The following is a 20,721-nucleotide window of genomic DNA, read 5'->3' as shown; positions in this document are numbered from 1 at the left end:
AACAGCTGGAAAATAATTCAGAACTTTTTAATATGTATAAAAATGCCAATTCAATGGTGAAGTTGGATTTTTAATAAATATTAAGAGAAAGGTACTTCTAGGAAATTTCCATTTACATGCCTGAAGCCTTCAGAGGCTAATTTGCATTAGCCTCCTTATACAGTCCTCTGAGATGTGAAAACTGCTCGCCAGACCAGAGGCGCAAAGACCTAGGGGGGAGTGGGGAGGGGGGTGGGTGTTGGTGTGTGTTGAGGGAGGGGGTCATTGTTCCTCTGACAGGATGACCAGTTGGGCAATGTCCAGGAACTTGCTTAACTTCAAAGAGGTCTTCCCTGTCAAAAGCAGATGCTGGATGACATCTGGTTCCTCTTGTTCCAAGCCCAAAGAAGTGGACTCCAGGGGTCAGTTGAGTGGTCTCCTGTTTGGGGGATAGGGCTACAAAAAGCAGCAAGAAACCTGCCCATCAGGGCATTTCCAACTGGGCCTGCCATTCACCCTGCTGGTGGCCTCCGTTGAATTAAGTCGCGACCCACACGTACTGTTCCTAAGGTTCTGGGACCCTTGGCTGTCTGGTGAGACTTCTGCCACCACCCCTATGATCTCTGCCTTACAACTCTTCTTGATGGGGCAATTTGGCTGTGGATTTGCTTCAATTGGATGTACACTGCCATTTAAGGTTCCCCTTAATTTCTTCCTCCACTCCTTGTCACTCTCCGTTTGATGGGTCTGCTCTTGAAGGAAAAAGCTTGTGATGCTGTTTGTACAAACTCCAATTACAGTGGGGGTACTTATGGCTGACAGGACAGTAATATTGCTTGGTATGAGGGGGGAATAAATGATATTCTTGTGTAAACAGCTGGGTAGCTTACCAATTGTTGAACAACAATACTGCATCCCTTAGTAAGGCATCTTCTTAATGATGTCTTTCTGTTCTTCTAGCATTGCAAAGTGTGACGAGCGCTGCTGTTTCTTCTACGTCCTGCACACAGCACAGGATTTCCAGCTGTACTTTCCTTCTCAGAAGCACTGCAAATGGTGAGTTTGATATACCGTTGTCTAATGCAGAAATGGGTATGCATCTCTTCACCAACTTCATGTCTCCTCCTGTCTCCTTATATCATTCTTTCTCTGTCCATTTCGCCTTTTCTTCCCCTCACTATCGTCCTTTTGCAATGCTTACCAGATGAGGGATGCCTCCACTAAGGATTCACACATTGTAATTGCAAATCTAGTGTGAATACCATAAGCTCTCCTCCCCCTGCCCCGAGAGCTGATTTGGAACGTAAAAAACCCATGTCATTGGCAGTCCCAAAAGATACGAAGCCAAAAGTAAATATCCACATCAGAAGGTACGGTGCAAGGACAATTGGTGTCTTAATGCATTATTAATGATTAATACATTTGACCTGTTATAGACACATTAGCTATATTATTGTGACAATATTTCTCCCAAGTTCATCCTCGGTTTTTCTAAGGTATGATGAATGAGTAATTAAAGATGGTACCTGCAACTTACATATGTGCTTTGAAGGACTTGTTCAAAGTGCGATAATGGAGTATGTATGGGACTGGAGCTGGAACGCCCTGTCCTACAAATAGAAAGATAAGCTCCAGCTGACTGGAAGGACCTGCTGTGAGAAAGTGCCATCTTTCTTGCATGGTATGCCCCCACTTTTTGCTGAATGTACTTTGACTGAGTGTGCCCTGGACTCCTGCCAATCAGGTGCCCAGGGCCTATGTTCCTTCCCTAAAAACAAAAAACCCAAATTGGCAAACCCTGGCCACATGTCAGCCCCCCTGGTAAATGGTACCCTAGGTACCCAGGGCCTTGTGACCAGGGAATGCCTCTAAGGGCTGCAGCACTCATTGTGCCACCCTTCGAGGCCCTGTACCCTTACACACACACACTGCCCTTGCAGGCTGGGTGTCTAGGTGCAAGACAAAACAAAGAGTCGACATGGCACACACCCCTGTGTGCCATGCCCACCACCTACACTGCCATAGCATACATCAGCCACCCCTCTAGCTGGGTGCCCTATGCCAATGGTGTGGGCACAGGAGCAGGAGCCCTGTGTCCCTACAGTACCCAGGTCCATTCCTGGGCACTGTACGTGCAGTGCTGCCATTTAAGAGTACATGGTGCTGAGAGCTCGTAAAACACTCACTCCACAGCACCATAATGGCAACACTGAAGACTCAGAAGTTTGGTATCAAACTTCTCAGCACATTAAACCCACACTGATGCCAGCACCCCAGAGGGCATCTTAGAGATTCCCCCTAAAACCTAATCTACCATCCACGTCTGTTCTGAGGCTGCCTAGGCTGCCACACAGCAGGCATGTTGCTGGAACCCTGGGTAGGAGATCCCCTGCTCTCCTGGGCCTGCAACAATGCACATCCTGGGCGAGGTGCTAAATCTCCTCCCCCAGGATGGGCAGGGGTAAGCTTCAAAGGCATGCCGCCTCTGTGAGCTTCCCCAGGCCACTGCAACCCCCCACTCTGGTGGGAAGCTTGGCCGGAAACCCCAAATAAGGACAGGGTATGTGCCAGCCTGCCAACCCCACCCCTCAGGTGGGGGAGGCGAGGTGAAGCACATCTCCGGGCTCTCGCCATCTTGAAGATGGGAAGTCCTGCCCAATCGGGACTAGGCTACTGCCCCCCTCCCACAGGAGAGAGTCTGGATAGGGGGTGTACCCACCCCAGGACAGGGACCCATTGGTCCCTGCCCTTCACCTACCTGTAACGCCCCTAAATCTATTATTTCGGGGCACCCTGAACCTTCCTTCCCCAGATTCTGAAATCCGAAGAAGAGCTAGAAGAAAGAAGACCTGCCCTGCAGCTGCTAAGAAGAGGAAGACACCAACTGCTTTGGCCCCAGCCCTACCGGTCTGTCGACCCTCGAACCTGCTCCAACCCGGCATCTCTTGTGGCCAGCAACCTCACAAACCCCGGAGGACCTGGCTACCTTTTGACTCTAAACCCCTGGGACTCCCATGAGTAGAGGCTCTTCTTCAAAACCTACTTCTAATCCCTGGCAGCAGCCCGGAACCGCAAACCCTTCACACTCTGCACCCGCCAAACCTGGCTTGTGCCGGAGTGAACGAAGACCACGAGGATGACCCCACGGCGACTGTGACCCCGAGTCCGGCACCCAAGGACCTCCCTCGACACTCCTGCAGCCTCAGAACCAGGTGCCCCCCAACCGCGATCAACCAAGGGTAAGAGTTCCCGACGCCAAAAGGCACCTCTGCACCCGCTGTGCCCAATCCCGGGGTAACTACCTATCCTCCAACTACCCAACTTACCTCTCGAAGTGGTGGTGACACCTGAAGAATCTTCGTCCCCGAGCTTGCATTCTTTTTCTAAACCGGAGATTTCCCATTGAAATCAATTGAGCACCCGAAGGCTCAAAAGCACCCTGCACCCAGCCGCCCGAGTGGCCCTGGCAGTGCAACCTCTACACCCATCTACTTCCCCACTTGCCCGGAGTAAATGACCAGGAGCCCAGCTCCCACAGCCGCGTGGCCTGCTAGTCAGCAGCCACCAACCAAGGCCCCCTACCTCTCACAGGATAACATTGGGCCTAACTCTCCCTGCACCCGGCCGCCCTTGTGCCGCTGAGGGTGAACCAACTGTACCTACCTGACCCTGGTAGACCACTGAGTCTATGCCCAGAACCTTAACTCTGCCAGTCGAGTACTTACCTTTAAACCGATAACTCAATTTTCTCCATAGGGTAACATTGATTAGCTTTTCCTGAAATTTCTTCTAAGTGTGGACTTTTCAAAACTTAAAATATTCACCAAAAATCAGCCGATTAACAAACGAAAATACTCGCCTGCTCTTAGGTGAGCTCCCAGTGCTGGATCTTGGTGCCCTGCACTGACTCTGAAAAATACTTACAACTGTACTTACCAGTAACCCAATTTTCTCCCATAGGAAATCATTGACTGTTTTTCTGTGAAATTTCTTCTGTGTCAATTTCTGCAAACTTTAAATATTCTTTAAAAATCGTATAATTTCTGAAAACATAATTACTTACCTGTTTTGGATAAAGGTCCCAGTACTGAGTCTAGGTACCCAGTACTGGATTACAAAAGTAACGAGAACATACTATACCTGCAACTTGAATTTTCTGCCATAGGGAATCATTGACTGTTTTCTATGGAAAATTTTGTGTCAACTTTTAAAATAGCAAAATATTGTCTAAAAATCATCACAGTAATTAAGTCGACTTTTTATCACTTGATTCCAAGTACTGATCCAGGGCTGAATCTAGGATCCAGTCCTGGCATTCCAAAAGTAATCCTAATAGTAATCTGTTGCAAATAACTTGAAACTTCCATTGAACTCAATGCATTATTGTGTTTAAAAATTGTGTTGCCTATTGCAACCACTTGTAACTTTCTACAACAGTTAATTGCATATTGCAAAAGTATTTAAATAAAGCATCTCATTCTGAGAAAGTAGATTTTAATACCTATTGTTGGTTCTAAAATAAAACAAGCATATATTTTTTTTTTATATATAAACCATTGGCCTAGAGTTCAGTTATTGAGTATGTGAGACCATTTGCTGGCTGAGTGTGTGCAACAAATGCTTTACACTGTCCTCTGATACTGCCTTACTGCTCGACCAAGCTACCACTTTAGAGAGTAAGGTTATATTTAACTTTAGCCTCTGCCAAACCTCTGCGGACTCTGTACACCCTGTACCTATTTGGGAACAGTATGTTCGAGGCATGTGGGCTGCTGAATTCATATCTGTGCATAGATCGCCGCCTAGTGTTGGGTCCGGATGTTTGCACGTTGTTGTCCTGGAAGAGTCTTCGAAGTATCCTTGGATAGGTGACTCCTCCCCTGGACTACAGTGCGCATGGGCATCCTCTCCATCCTCAGATTGTTTTTTTCCGCCATTGGGTTCGGATGTGCTATCTTAGCTCAAGTTAGGAAAATATTTTTTCGAGGCCAAAAGGCCTTTAGTTCGCGTCGGTACTGTTTATCGATCGGGTTTCGATAGAATTTGTTAGTTTACTAACTTTCAGCACCGACTGCTTTCGCATTTACCTGTCCATCGACGACTTCGACGATGGAATCCAGGACGCCGTTCAAAAGGTGTCCGGTATGCAATGCGAAGTACCCACACATCGACGTCCATCCGGTGTGCAACAAATGCCTTTCGCCGGACCACGACGAATCAACATGCATGGCCTGTGCCCGGTTCCGCTCGAAGAAGACTCTGCGGAATCGACGAGCGGCGAGACTCGAGGCGCAGCACGCGGCACCGGCCCCGACAGACATCTTCGGCGAGGCCGAGGACGTCGAGGAATTGGAAGTCTTGCCCTCCAGTCCCGTTTCCGAACACGAACCCGGATCGGACGAGGAAGACGAGTCACTCTTCCACAGAGGTGAAGACGACACCGAGGTAGGAGACGACGAGGAGGCCTTCGGGGCCGAAGAAAGTAGCTCCAATGATGAACAAGGCCTACCTGTTCAAACCGTTCAAACACCAGTGCCACAGCCTATGGCTCCGGTCGAGGGATCGCCTTCGGGCCTTACCCGAGACCCATCCCGCAGTTCTTCGGCCCCGCCCTCGGGCCCGGCCTCGGACGTTCAGCGGCAGCCATTACTACATAAACAGGCTGGTTTCCCTATCACAAAACCGAAACCGAAAGCTGCTCAGGTTCCACCGAAACCGAAACTGAAAGTAGCGCTGGTCGGATCGAGGCCTTCGACGCCAGCGCACCGCGTCGGCACCGACCGCACCAAGAGGGACTTCGGTGCCGAACTTGAGGCGGGCGACGTTGGAGTCGACAAACGGAAAAAAGCCATCGGCACCGACAAACCTGCTCGGCTACCGGCACCGACGACACCAAGGGCCGTACCGCCTGCTGTGTCTCACATCGCTCCCTCGACGACACCTAAGCCTCAGGTATCGAAGACTTCGACGGTGATCTCTTCACCCCGACTCGATGACCCTCCGGCACCGAAAAAATCTACGGCCGCCTCTACGAGCCTGGCCGGTGCCAAAGCCTCGAAGGCGCCCCAAGTACGACCTGGTGTGACGCAAGGCAGCAAAACCACACCTGTCCTCCAGGACACGTCGGGCTCCGGTTCGGTCGGAGCTCCCGCAGCCTCTTCGGTGCCGACCAACATTACCTTCGGCTTGCCTCCGTCAACAATCCCAAAAATGTTCCAACTCAGGACACGGGTCACCCAACCTACGGTCACACCTGCTGAGACGTCTCCAGCACGTATCATCGACGCCGGCACTGGCAGAATGATTCTCCAGGACCGAAGGATAACTTCGGAGCCGCCATTGGACCCTTTCAGGATCCCACTAAAAAGGAAGTTGCCTGCAGAATCGGAACCTCTCCTTTATGAACCCTTCCATTCATCCTACCAGGATCCACACCGGTTCTCCCCCACACGCTCCGATACAGACGCATTGGAGGACTACATGGCTGACCAAGTCCCCTACCATGTAGACACGGACCCTGATGACCAGCAGGACCCTGATCAAACTTGGGGCGACCCTGCAGACCCCAGTGCACCTCTCGATGCACAGGATCCACAACTCTATGGGGCAAAGACATCTCCTACGGAGGATACTGCAGCGTTCAATGCTCTTATCGAACGTGCTGCCAATAACCATGGGGTGCAGCTTCACTCTGATACCATCGAAGATGACTTTCTAATGGACACCTTTGCATCCTCAGAAAGACATGTAAAGACTCTGCCAATGTTGAAGGGGGTCCTCAAACCAGCCAAGGACATTTTCAAAGAACCCACCAGGGCACGAGTGATAAACCCCAGGATTGATAAAAAATACAGATCAGCACCTGGGGATCCTACTTACATCAGAGGACAATTACCACTCGACTCCATCGTCGTAGCGAATGCACGCAAGAGGGCACACTCGCAAACAACAGGTGACGCTCCTCCCCCGGACAAAGAGTCCAAGGTGTTAGAAACCTCTGGCAAGCGAGTTGCCGCCCAAGCTGCCAACATATGGCGCATAGCCAACACTCAGGCGCTCCTTGCTCGCTATGATAGAGCGCACTATGACACACTTGAGCAAATATTCCAACATCTCCCTGACCAGTTCAAGGAAGGCGCAGAAATGCTCATCAGAGAAGGACAGCTACTAACGAACGCTTCCATCAAATGCGCACTAGATGTTGCAGACACGGCTGCCAGAGCCATAAACACAAGCGTCATGTTGCGACGACATGCCTGGCTACGGATCTCAGGATTCAAGCCTGAGGTACAAAACAATATACTGAACCAGCCCGTCAACCCCGACTATTTATTCGGGCCAGAGGTTGACACCACCCTCAAAGATAAAAAAGGATACGGACACTGCAAAGTCCATGGGCGCACTACAAACTCAGTCCTTTCGGAGCGGCTCCTTTCGTCGCCCCGGAAACAAGGGAGCAGGTAGAGGACAGGGGTCACAACAAACATATAACAAAGGCAATACACAGACCACCTATGATAAAAACACCCGAGGTGGATATCGTGGCTCCAGCACAAAGGGCAGAGGACGCGGCTACGGCAACACCAGGTCCTCCCCCAAGAACAAGCAGTGACGCCCTCTCCCTTCCTCCCGACCACATAACACCTGTCGGGGGAAGGCTACAAAGGTTCCTGTCCACGTGGAATTCCATCACCACAGACAGGTGGGTCAAAGATATTATAAAATACGGTTACTGTCTGGAGTTAACCTCCACTCCACCCACAATACCACCAAGAAGCCGTCCTATGTCCTCAGAGCACTTAACGCTCTTACAGCAAGAAGTGCAAAGTATGCTTCTAAAAGGCGCTATAGAGGTCGTACCCATCCACGAGCAGGGTGCGGGAGTGTACTCCCTCTACTTCTTAATTCCAAAAAAGGACGGGTCGCTCAGACCTATATTGGACCTGAGACCCCTGAACCAGTACATTCTTTCAGAGCACTTTCATATGCTCACTCTACAGCAAGTCCTTCCGCTTCTCAAGCAGGGAGACTTCCTAGCCACACTGGACCTCAAGGATGCGTACTTTCACATACCCATCCACCCCTCACACAAAAAATACCTCAGGTTCACTGTTCAGGGGCAGCACTATCAGTTCAAAGTCCTTCCCTTCGGCGTGACAACAGCGCCCAGGGTTTTCACGAAGTGCCTCGCTACGGTGGCAGCACATCTACGGAGGCAGCATATACACGTCTACCCCTACCTAGACGACTGGCTCGTTCAAGCGAAGTCAGCCCAGCAATGTGCAAGCCACATGTCCCGCACCATTCACCTTCTTCACAGTCTGGGATTCTCACTGAATTATCCAAAGTCCCATCTCCAGCCCGCACACGTACAACAGTACCTAGGCGCGACTATAGACACTCTGGCGGCCACAGCTCAGCCAAATTTAGTGAGGATCGACAGCATACAACTGCTAATCTCCAAATTCAAACCCAATCACTCACTTCCAGCGCGAGTGTTCATGCAGTTGATAGGCATGATGGCCTCCTGCATCTTCATAGTCCCGCACGCGAGATTACATATGCGCCCACTTCAGGAGTGCCTAGCACGTCAGTGGAATCAGGCTCAAGGACAGTTAAAGGACCTAGTGTTGGTGAGCGGTCGGGCATACAACTCTCTGCATTGGTGGAATCCACAAAACCTTTGCAAGGGCCGACCGTTCCAAGAGCCTGTCCCACAAATAGTACTGACAGCGGACGCGTCTCTCCAGGGATGGGGAGCTCATGTACTCCACTACACAGTGCAAGGACTATGGACAACACAACAAAAGAAGTTGCACATCAACCTTCTGGAATTGATGGCAATCTTCCTAGCCATAAAGGCGTTCAAAGTACATCTATGCAACAAGGTCGTGTTGATCCGGACGGACAACATGACCGCAATGTACTACATACAGAAACAGGGAGGCACACACTCTCCACAGTTGTCTCATCTGGCTCAGAGCATGTGGAAGTGGGCCATTCAAAGGAACATGTTCCTCATGGCGGAACACCTCCCTGGCAAGGACAACCAGATGGCGGATCTGCTCAGCAGACACAGCCACCAAATGCACGAGTGGGAGTTACACCCATCAGTACTCCAACCGTACTTTCAGCAGTGGGGTCATCCGGAGATAGACCTATTCGCGACAAGCGAAAACGCAAAATGCCCAAGCTTCGCCGCCAGATTCCCACATCCGCAGTCGCAGGGCAATGCGATATGGATGAACTGGTCCGGCAGATTTGCGTACGCTTTTCCCCCAGCGCCATTGATACCGCTAGTGGCCCGCAAACTCCGACAACACTCCCTGACACTCGTCCTAGTTGCTCCCACGTGGGCACGCCAGCCGTGGTACACCACCTTCCTCGAACTTTCCGTGGTGCCGCATCAAAGGCTGCGGATCAAACCCGCGCATTTGACGCAGAACCATGGAGAGGTTCAGCACCCAGATCCGCAACAGCTGAATCTGGCGATCTGGCTCCTGAAGTCCTAGAGTTTGGCTATCTCAAACTGCCACCTGACTGTATGGACATCATCAAGGAGGCCAGGAGACCCACTACCAGAGCTTGCTATGCAGCCAAATGGAAAAGGTTCGTCATTTATTGCGGAAATAATGACATCAACCCGCTGGACGCATCCATCCAAAACATCATCTGTTATCTCTTACACCTATATCGATGCAATCTGGCGTACACCTCTATACGTGTCCATTTGACCGCAATATCAGCCTATCTGCAAACCAGGCAGCACCTCTCTCTATTCAGAGTGCCTGCCATCAAAGCATTCTTGGAGGGGCTCAAACGAGTCATTCCACCTAGTCACCCACCGGCTCCAATGTGGAACCTCAACTTGGTCCTCACACGCCTGATGGGTCCACCCTTTGAACCTCTACACTCATGCGAGATTCAATTCCTTACCTGGAAAGTGGCCTTCCTAGTAGCGATCACTTCCCTCAGAAGAGTTAGTGAACTCCAGGCACTAACCGTTCAAGAGCCATTTATTCAGGTTCACGCTAACAGGGTCGTACTACGTACCAACCCCAAGTTCATGCCCAAGGTAATATCACAGTTCCACATGAACCAGACTATTGAACTGCCCGTTTTCTTCCAAAACCCACAAACTGTTGCAGAAAGGGCACTACATACACTAGATGTACGGAGGGCCCTCATGTACTACATCGACAGGACTAAACCATTCAGGAAGACAAAACAACTGTTCGTTGCCTTTGCCCCACACCACAAAGGTAACGCCATCTCCAAAGCAGGGATAGCCAGATGGATAGTTAAGTGTATTCAAATCTGTTATCAAAAGGCAAAACGCACATTAACTATTCCACCACGAGCCCACTCAACACGTAAGTTGGGGGCTTCCATGGCCTTCCTAGGAAATATTCCCCTGCATGATATATGCAGAGCAGCCACATGGTCCACTACACACACATTTACAAAACACTATTGCGTAGATGTGCAGTCAAAACAGCAGGCAGCTGTAGGACAGGCTGTTTTCAAGACACTTTTTCAGACCGCTGCAGCTGGCACGGGTAGCCGCCGCTAATAGAGGGCACTGCTATGTATTCTATGCACAGATATGAATTCAGCAGCCCACATGCCTCGAACTGAATATGCTACTTACCAGTATGCATCTGTTCTTGGCATGTAGGGCTGCTGACATTCATATCGCCCTCCCTCCTCCCCGGCGCCTGTCGCAGCTGCAGCTCTCAGAATTACTGCAAGCATGGTCATCACTTTCTGTATCTACTCCATCACTGCCACAATGGCGAAAAACAATCTGAGGATGGAGAGGATGCCCATGCGCACTGTAGTCCAGGGGAGGAGTCACCTATCCAAGGATACTTCGAAGACTCTTCCAGGACAACAACGTGCAAACATCCGGACCCAACACTAGGCGGCGATCTATGCACAGATATGAATGTCAGCAGCCCTACATGCCAAGAACAGATGCATACTGGTAAGTAGCATATTCAATACAGAGCCACTTTCTCACACCTGCATGTGGATGTCTCTACAGATGGAAACTCCCCAGGAGCCAACTTGTCACCATAGCAACTGCCCAGAAATACCACAATGTCATCTGGGTCGAAAAGTGGATCCTTAGCCTTCAAACATTGAGACGGGCCAACCTGTTAAGCCCTTGATGACCCCCTTTTCTTACTTTGTGCTTCCGATACATTTTTTACGATTCGGGACATTCCCTTTGCTCTCAGGTTCCATTCCTTTTGCTTGAGGAAGTTACTCTGATGAGATGCCAGTTCATGTGGAGGAATTAAAAGCAAACTGCCTTAGTGAAACGATCAAGAACAGAGTGCACCACAGTTACTTCCATTGTTAGACTATGTTAAAGTGCTTAAATGAGAACTTGAGACCCTGTTAAATTTAGGGTAGTGACATACAGAACTGAAAAGAAATTCAAGCCTCCACCACATGATCCATTGTTCATTCAAGGGTATGATTCACCTGACTTGCTGCTAGTCCACAATAAAAAAAAATAAAAAGGGAAGTTGTGCATGGTTCTGTGAACTCGCCAACCTCAGATGAAGGTAGTAAGTGTGTTGATGCAGCAGGAAGTTGTCGCACTAGGAACAATGATGATCTGCTCCTCACATTTATTCCTGTTGTATCTTGTCATGGTATTATTGGCTCATTTTGTTATGTGTATTTATAAAACGTGCTGTCACCTGTGAAGGTATCCTGGCATTGAGTATGTGTGTGAGCCTAACCCTACTTATGGTAGGTTGGGTAATTGAAAAGGCAGATCTTCAGCTTCTTGGAGAATTCAAGGAGAGTGGAGGAGGCTCTTATGTAGAGAGGGAGGTTGTTCCATGCTGTAGGAGTGATGTAAGAGAACGCTTGTTCTGTGCATGTGGCGCATGTTGGCTAGTAAGAGCCCTGCATAGATCAAACATTCTGGTTTACAACTGCCCGAAAGGTATTAACTGTCTGGCTATGGGTACAGTGTACGTGTGACACAGTCCCAAACAAGTGCTTTCTTACTGACATGATTAACTAGTAAAAGAAAAAACAAAGTAAAATGGCAAGCACTTATACAAGAAAGATTTCATCTCCTTCACAAATTGGGTTCTTGAAGGAAAGGGCCTCTTTTAGAATGATCACAACCCCATCCCCCAAGTTTTTGGATTTATGTTTTTCCGACCCTGTAGTTCACTTGTCCTTGCTGCCCAGCTCCAGTGGGGGTGCTCTGAGCACCAAAGTAAGTGCACAGTTTGCTAATGCCAGATTGGATCAGTTATCTTACCTAGAAGTCCCTAGTATATGGCACTACTTTAGTGACAAGGTGAAAACTGACAACTTCACATTGCAAAATAAACTTTTTTGACAGGTCAAATTCCTTCTTTTCAATGTTAGCAAACCACGCCTAGAGATGGACTTGGAAGCCCAACAGGCAGGGTGCTTAAAGTTTAAAAGAATGCTTGTTCCTTTTGTTTTTAACATGCCCTGACAGTCCAAACATGAAATTGCCATTTTCACTGTAGCAAGGCCAGCAGTCCCAGTGACTAACATGGAGGTACACTAGCCACTTATAAAACTGCTAACTTCCATTTGGGACCACCAAAGATATTACTCCAAGGTATCAGATTAATCGTTAGATTAAACCTTTCTCAATGCTAAAATCATATTGAAGGTAACATTCAGTAGAAAGGTGACTTTAGAAAATCACCACTTTGTTGCCCGAATTCCCAGTTGCCTTTCCTGACTATCTGTAGCAGTTGTCAACTGAGACAGCTTGCTGCCTCCTGCTAGGAAATGTGAAGCGCTCCCAGGAACAGAGAACAAAGCGAAGTGCTGGTTGGAGAAGGTGCAACTTCCTCCAGCAGGATTACTACTAGGCGGTAGTCACAGATGGCCCTGCTTCAAAAAGGAAACCGCCTTTACAACAAAGCCGGAACCCCACATGCCTTTACCACACATGCAACACTACCACACATACCATTACCACATGTCTTTACAGTGAATATACCTGTACCACGCAAGCCATTACAAATGTTGTAAAGGCATGAATGATAAAGACTTAGTCGTTATTAAAGTTTTAAAGGTAAGTACACGTGAGTATTAAGTGTTTTAAGTATTAGGTGCTTTTTACACACACATACATATATATATATATATATATATATATATATATATATATATATATAAAATGTGTTTACATCTATGTGTGTGTGTATATATATATGTGTGTGTGTGGGGATAAGGGAATTTGTAGGGTTTAGTATGGGTGTGTTTTTTTGGGTGGCAAGGGTAATTTTAGGGTGGGCATGGGTTTTGGGGATAAGGGATTTTTTAGGGTTTAGGGTGGGTATGATTTCTTGGGTAGTAAGGGGGTTGTAGGGTGGGTATACATTTTAGGGTGTGTATGTATATATGTGTGTATGTGTATGTATATATGTATGTGTGTGTATATATATATATATATATGTGTGTGTGTGTATATATATATGTGTGTGTGTGTATATATATATATATATATATGTGTGTGTGTGTGTGTGTATATATATATATATATGTGTGTGTGTGTGTATATGTGTGTGTATATTATCTACTGGCGGTCGCCAGTAGATAGTTATAGTTGGGACCGTGTTTCCATAGGAAATCAGAAAATTCTATTTTGAATAACTTTGGCGCCGGTTGACCAATCCTCGCGAAATTTTCAAAACTAATGGGACGCTCCGCTCAGCTCCTACCCTGAAAGTCTCGGGGGAATTCGTCAAGCGGGGGCCGAGAAAAAAGGGGAGTCCCAAAACGCGTTTTCCCCATGCATTTTCCCATAGGACCTTTAGTCGAAGGTACAGTCCGAACGGCTGAACAGAATTACTTGAAATTTGGCAGAGGTAGTCCTCAGGTCAGGGATGTGCCTTTTGCATATATGGAGTCAATCTGTTCAGTAGTTCCTGAGAAAATTGCAGTTAAAAGCACATACATATCTATAGCCGCGCACCGTGCGCGCACCGTGCGAGCACCCTAACGTGCACGAGCGTAATTCTAATTGGTGGTTACATGTTAGTCAACGTTCGAATCGGTCGAAATCAGGAAGTGTCGCCCGCCATTTTGTGTGTTTTCAGTGCGAGAGTGAAAAAGGAAGGTGGCGAATGTGAAAAAGGGGCAGGGTAGAGAGTTCCTGACCCCCTAGCCTTTGTCAGGGGGTCCCTGAAGGACCCCGAAGGCAGAAAATTAAAAAAAATTTACTCGCGTGGGTGCGCGCACGGTGGAAACCCCCCCCCCCCCCCAAAAAAAGCAATTTTTAATACGTAGTTTATTGTAAAATAAATGTATTTAAAAAAATAATACATAACTTAGCATTTAAAAACCCGTACAAATTCACTTGAAAAAACCATAGGTTTCACACATGTTCTAGTTAGGTGGATATTTCACTCGTAAAAAACCAATGAAATTCCCCCGTTATAGTTGGTTCAGATAACTATAACTCGCGCGACCGCCACTCTATCACAAGGATGATGTCATGAGTGATGCCACTGACCATGTCATGAGTGATGTAATATGTGATGTCATGAGCAGGATTGCGGGCACGCGAGTTATAGTTATCTGAACTAACTATAACGGGGGAATTTCATTGGTTTTTTACGAGTGAAATATCCACCTAACTATAACATGTGTGAAACCTATGTTTTTTTAAGTGAATTTGCAAGGTTTTTTAAATGCTAATCCCTAACTATAACATGTGTGAAACCTATGGTTTTTTCAGTGAATATATATATATATTCTATTTGGAATAACTTTGGTTGTGTCCACTGTCCACTTCACTCAATAGACCATCAGTGTATGTTGACGTGTACATGTCTGTGCTCTGCATACTCCAGTCTGTCTGGCACATCCCCTCAACACATTGCATTGTATATTTTTAGAATCGGTAATCACTTGCCACCTTCGCACATACTTTGCTCCCATCTCTCCCCGCATTCTGCATTGTGTGGCAGATGTGCTATGCCATGTTTGGTTTGTGTGCATGGCTAGCCACGGTTCCCACAGTTCATAGTGTCGTCGTGTCTGCTAGGTGTACATGTTGTTTGTCATGTTGTTTGTGATTAAATAAGGTAGCGCGTTTATTTACGAGCAGTGGTTTCTCCCATTTACATATCGTTGTTTTAAAGAGGATGCAGAACTTTCTCACAGGTGAAAAGTGCGACCACAATGGCAATCATTCATTACTATGCAAGAATGTCCAACTGCACGGCGCTTCTAAGCTTACGGCCCCCAATCTTGCGTGCTTTCTTAAAAGCACGCCAACTCCCACAATCAGACCAACATTCACACAGCTTTCTAACAGCAGTTATCTGCTTCTTAATAACATGGACTGCCACGGAATGTGAGCTGGCATACCGTATGTCCTTACTGTTTCAAACCAAGTAACTTCCTGTGGTAATCTCTATTCCCACCCACACAAAGTAACTCCCAAAGTTCAACTTGGCCTTCAATACCTACTTTGAAAACAGATTTTATTAAACGGAGCAAACTGAAAGTGCTTTCGTTTCAAACAGAAGTGTCCCTCACTTGTCCAAAAGTAATTTATCGACTGCAGATAGCACGAACTTCAAGTAAAATACACTCCCATTACACTTTGTGAATTGTTACACAATTTTCAACACATCTGATTATAAGCTCTGGCACACGTTTTTTTTTTTTTAACACCGTCTCCGGCCTTGTCACAGGCTTTCAAACTGTTTTTGGTATAATACCAGACTTCATTCATTCGATCATCTCTGGAATAACAGGCACAGTGCCCATAATTCTCGCTCTGTTTGCGGCCATCCTACTACTATTTTTGCTTGTAAAATATTGCTGCGCTCCATGTGGTAACCATGTCTGACAGAATACACCTCTACATAAATACTGTGAAAAAATGGAACAACTTTTCGGCTGCCTGCCTCTATCTATTATCGGAGTTAGCTACAACATGACATTTATTTACACATATGCAATCTGCGTGCAACCATCTTTTTATTGCAAAACTTGCCCTTTTGACTGGCGAATGGATCTATCCCTTGCCAACATCCCAGCAAACGCTCCCGATAGCCAGCAGGTAATGGAGTATCTTGAAAACGATGAACTTGATTATTCGGGCAGTGGAGCAATGGCAGATGCAACGCAAAAAGGTATCCTGGCGGAATGGGATTTCTGCTCAGCCGCGAAAGATCTTCTGCAACGTGCGACCTTTGACAACATTGCAGCTTGCCTGCCAATTCAAATTACCGCTCCAACATTCGAGGAACATTACTGTCCCTTTGAGGATATGAATTCGATCGCTTCGCTTTTCTCACACGATGGCATCAATCGCCTCTTGGAACATTATGCATCTCAAGCCGCAGAAGAACTTCCGGACTGCAATCTCCAAGACTTTTTTTTTTTTTTTTTTGGGTAAAAAAGGCTTTATTGTGCAGAGAAAAAGGGGTACAAGCACGGGCCAACAACCACCTGGGCCGGCCGCTAGTATTCAGAAATGGTCAAGCAGTTCAAAAAACAATGACTGGCCCACAGGGGCTCCGCTAAATTACAGGAGATCAGACTGCACATAAGGGACGTCAGGATACACCCTTTTTACATAAATATCAACAAAAGTAAAGAAAAAAAAAAGAAAAAAGAAAAAAAAAAAAGCAAGGCGAAAAACATTGAAAGGGCGTCTAACCACAGCAGAGGAACTCCACACCAATCTCCAAGACTTGTAAGAAATTCACTTTATTCTTGGATTGATTTTTTTTTTTTTCTCCCCCCCCCAACTTTTTTGACTTTTTCCTATACAATTTTTTAATACACTTCAATTGAAATATTTTCATATAGTAACTTTCTAAGTATTCTTAGGCATTTGAACTCTGTTTCATTATTGCCCCTTACGTCTCCAGACTAACCAGGGATGGGTGATGTATGGTCTATGCAAATACGCCATTTACTTGCTAAATTAGCCTAAACCCAACATCCATTTTGAAACCATGTCTATTCTTTGTGCACACGTCTCTCTGCCTGCCTGTTATCCACAAAGCTCTTTCACACAAATTAGCTCATCCTCCGCCTCTGCTCACGAGCTGGCGATCAAGATCAAAAAATACGGCATTGTTTAGGAACTGGTTGGCACAGTGTGGTAATCGTATCCTACCTTTATTTTCATTATACAATTTACAGTCATTCATGTCTAATAGGTATTGTTTATGTCACATGGAACTGTAACATGTAATGTGGAATTGACTGATGCAGGAGCTTAGGTTTGCATATAGCAGAAGCGATTGGAGTTTGCCTCAGATGGATGCCTTGGCTCTTGCACCAGTGGGTCCATTTATGGCACTTACATAAAGACACTTTATATAACTTGCAGACTCCATCGCTTTATTACACACAGCCACTTTCTTAAACACACCTGATTTCACCATTTGTCTTCTGTGGCATTGCAACATTCTGTATTATATTCTTCACGATTTTTTCTTTATTCCTGCTTGCTAAAACACTCCATTCGAGTCTTCAGACCGGTAGGGGCGAGTAGTTTGCATCCCACTCCCGCTATAGTCTAAACCCATACTAACACCACTTGCACAGCTATGCTACAGCGGCCAGTATGCTACATCGCCCAGAGCACATCTCAGTTTACAGCAGTCAGCTCACAGTTTCATCCCAGAGTGTATCTGCACCTCACCTCAGCACCATCTCATTCTGGGCAAAATAGCACTTTCACCCCAGTAGGGGTGAATACTTCGCTTCACACTACGTGTATAGCACACCCTAACCACCCCCACAGAGCTCACAGCGCTATAGTCTAAACGCATACTAACACCACTTGCACAGCTATGGTACAGCGGCCAGTATGCTACAGCGCCCACAGCACATCAATCCCCTCACGGTTTCATCCCGAGTGTACCTGCACCTTACCTCAGCACTATCTCACTCTGGGCAAAAAAGCACTTTCACTCCCTGCATGGCACACCCTAACCACCCCCACAGAGCTCACAGCGCTCCTACCCTTCTCTTTCCTACTTTTTTTGCCCTTTTTTCCCCTTACTCGCTTCAACGGAATCACAAAATGGCTACCAACACTTCCTAGTTGCAACCGTTCGCAGCCAATAAGCAGTAAGCTCGTGCTCGTAACGCCTCAACCAATCAGATGGCAGAATTCCCAAATATCGATATCTGTAAATTTAGATATTTTCAATATTTTTCCAAAACTACTGAACAGATTCACACGAAATAAACAAAAGCGTGCTTTCTAGACCAAGACCCTTCTCCCTGCCAAATTTGGGGTAATTCCGTTCACCCGTTCGACCTGTAGCCTTGTCTAAAGTTTCCTATGGAAATTGCATGGAGAAAACATGTTTTGGGACCCCCCTTTTTTCTCGGCCCCCCTTGACGAATCACACTCAAACTTTCAACATAGGAGCTGATATGAATAAAGAATTAGTTTGGAAAAGTTCATGAAGATTCATCAGATGACGCCAAAGTTATAAGCAAAACAAAAAATGTTCTTCCTATGGAATCTTGGTCCTAACTATAACTACCTACTGGCGACCGCCAGTAGGATATATATATTGAAAAAACCATAGGTTTCAGGCACGTTATAGTTAGAAATTAGCATTTAAAAAACCTTAGTAATTCACTGAAAAACATAGGGACCCCCGCGAATTAATTTCGGAGTGGCCCCGGGACCTGGCCCACCCGGGGGCTTTTTGAATAGGAAATGCCTCATTTTTTAAAAAATTTCTCGGCAGACTCCGCGACCCCAGCGCAAACCCTGCGGTTTAAAAAAATTTATTAAAAAAATAATGCTCTTTTTTCCCTAGAGGGCCTGTTGAGACCCCCCCCCCCCCCCCCCCCCCCGAACAAGCCTAGTGGGGTAGGGTATTTGTACCGTGCCCCCTTTTCTACATTTTCATCTTCATTTCACATCGTAAATTACCTACTGGTGTTGGGTAGTTAGGACCAAAGTTTCCATAGGAAAAGCGTTTTTTTGTTTTACACATAATATTTTTTCTGCTAGACGCAGCTTTGTGAAAGTTTCACAAAACTTCCCTTTTTAGGTCTCGCCTAGCGATGCAGCGTGAGGCTCTGTTGCTAGCGAGATCTTTTGTCCACTTGCCTCGAAAGGGGGACAGGACATGTGAACCCAGCAAAGTATTACTGCACCGAAGACTGGACTGTGGAAAGGAGCTCCACTTGTGCCAGGACAGAAGTTGTGAGACTAAATGGTTTTTGACTAGCCTCCTGTTAAGCTGCAGGACCACCAAAACTCTGCACTCTTCGCGAGCCCACCTGCCCAGAAATGCCTAACTGCCACTGGATGCCAAAGTGCCTGTTGAGCAACTGATTACTGACCTTCCTGAGGTGTCCCCTAGTATGTGGGGACCGTGGCAGAGGTCCAAAAGTACTCTTGTTCCTAAAAATAAATGTTTTTTGTTTGAGGCATGTATGCTGTAAACACACATGCTTTGTATATGTCTGCCATCTAGTGTTGGGCTCCGATGGTTACAGGTTGTTTTTGTTCCAAGAAGTTTTCTTCGAATCACAAGGCTTTTTTCGGAATCTAACCTTCCACCATCAAGGACAAAGCTTGCTCTACCGAAATGCTTGGTTTTCGGTCCGAAATCTCCCCTGGAGCCAATCCTCGAGCAATTTCTCCAAACTCCAAAAGCTCGAACCAAAACAAAAAAACACTTTAAATTCAGCCTGGAACAAAGAAAACGATGGTACAGCTACCGAAACAACGAACTCCTAAGAAGCAGTTGAGTTTTGAGGAGGCTTTGGATGTCCATGTTCAACGCCTAAAGGAGAAAAGAAAGTATGCTGCAACTAGTCCATTATACATTCCCATTCCTCCTTCACCTGTACCACCAACACCCATCCCATCACCTCACTTCCCACAATTGTCTGAGGCTGGTAATATGTCTCCTCAGTCAACAATAGATAAGGATCAAGACATCCCAGATGCCACACAACCAGGGGATCTTTGGGAGGTTTATAATGTTGATCCTCATGGTGACGCTGATCCTGAAGTATACTCTAGCCGTCCAACACCACCTGATGATGCATTTGCTTATCAGGGTCTTTTAGCCAGAGCAACCACTTTTCATCAGGAACCTTTATAGAAGGACTCAATAGAGGAGAATTTCCTCTTTGAAGCTTTATCTAATACACAAAGAGGGGCTCAATACTTACCACTTTAAAAAAGTATGACACTTCATGCAGATGACATTTTTTAACAACCAGTTACAGCAAGAATAATTACTCCTTGCGTTGATAAAAAATAAAAGCCATCACCTTCAGACCCCATTTTTATTAAAGGTCAATTAACTCCTGACTCTTTAGTTGTATTCAAGGCTAGGAAAAGGGCTAACTCCCAAACAACTGGAGAAGCACCACCACCAGAAAAAGAATCCAAACTTATGGATGCCTCTGGTAAGAGTTGTAGCACAATCAGCTAATCATTGGTGTATAGCTAATAGCCAGGCGTTACTGACCAGGTATGGCAAGGCCCACTGGGACGAAATGGAGGGCCTTCTCCAACATCTCCCAGAGGAGCACAGAATGAGGTCAAGAGATTGTTAATGAAGGCAAACTTATCGCCAACAGCTCTATTAAGTGTGCATTAGATGCAGCCAACACTGCTGCTAGGAGTATAAATACCAGTGTTCTAATAAAAAGAAAGCATGGTTAAGGGTGTCCGGTTTCAAACTTGAGGTACAACAGACCATATTG

The 20,721-nt window shown here is 46.6% G+C and overlaps 1 protein-coding gene across 2 annotated transcripts in view; it reads left to right on the top strand.

The window, feature by feature from the left end:
* Positions 1 to 20,721, top strand: part of LOC146861338 (mitogen-activated protein kinase kinase kinase 5-like) — an 802,557-nt gene that overhangs the window by 313,526 nt on the left and 468,310 nt on the right. For both annotated transcript variants that reach the window (XM_085645620.1, XM_085645619.1), the window contains exon 13: positions 940 to 1,035. In XM_085645620.1, coding sequence (XP_085501746.1) covers positions 940 to 1,035 — 96 coding nt within the window. The remainder of the gene's footprint in view (positions 1 to 939; positions 1,036 to 20,721) is intronic.

Source organism: Triturus cristatus, chromosome 3_1 (assembly GCF_964204655.1).
Source record: "Triturus cristatus chromosome 3_1, aTriCri1.1, whole genome shotgun sequence".
Classification (NCBI taxonomy): domain Eukaryota; kingdom Metazoa; phylum Chordata; class Amphibia; order Caudata; family Salamandridae; genus Triturus; species Triturus cristatus.
The sequence above is the reverse complement of the archived record's forward strand: the minus strand, read 5'-3'. Positions and strand labels throughout refer to the sequence as shown.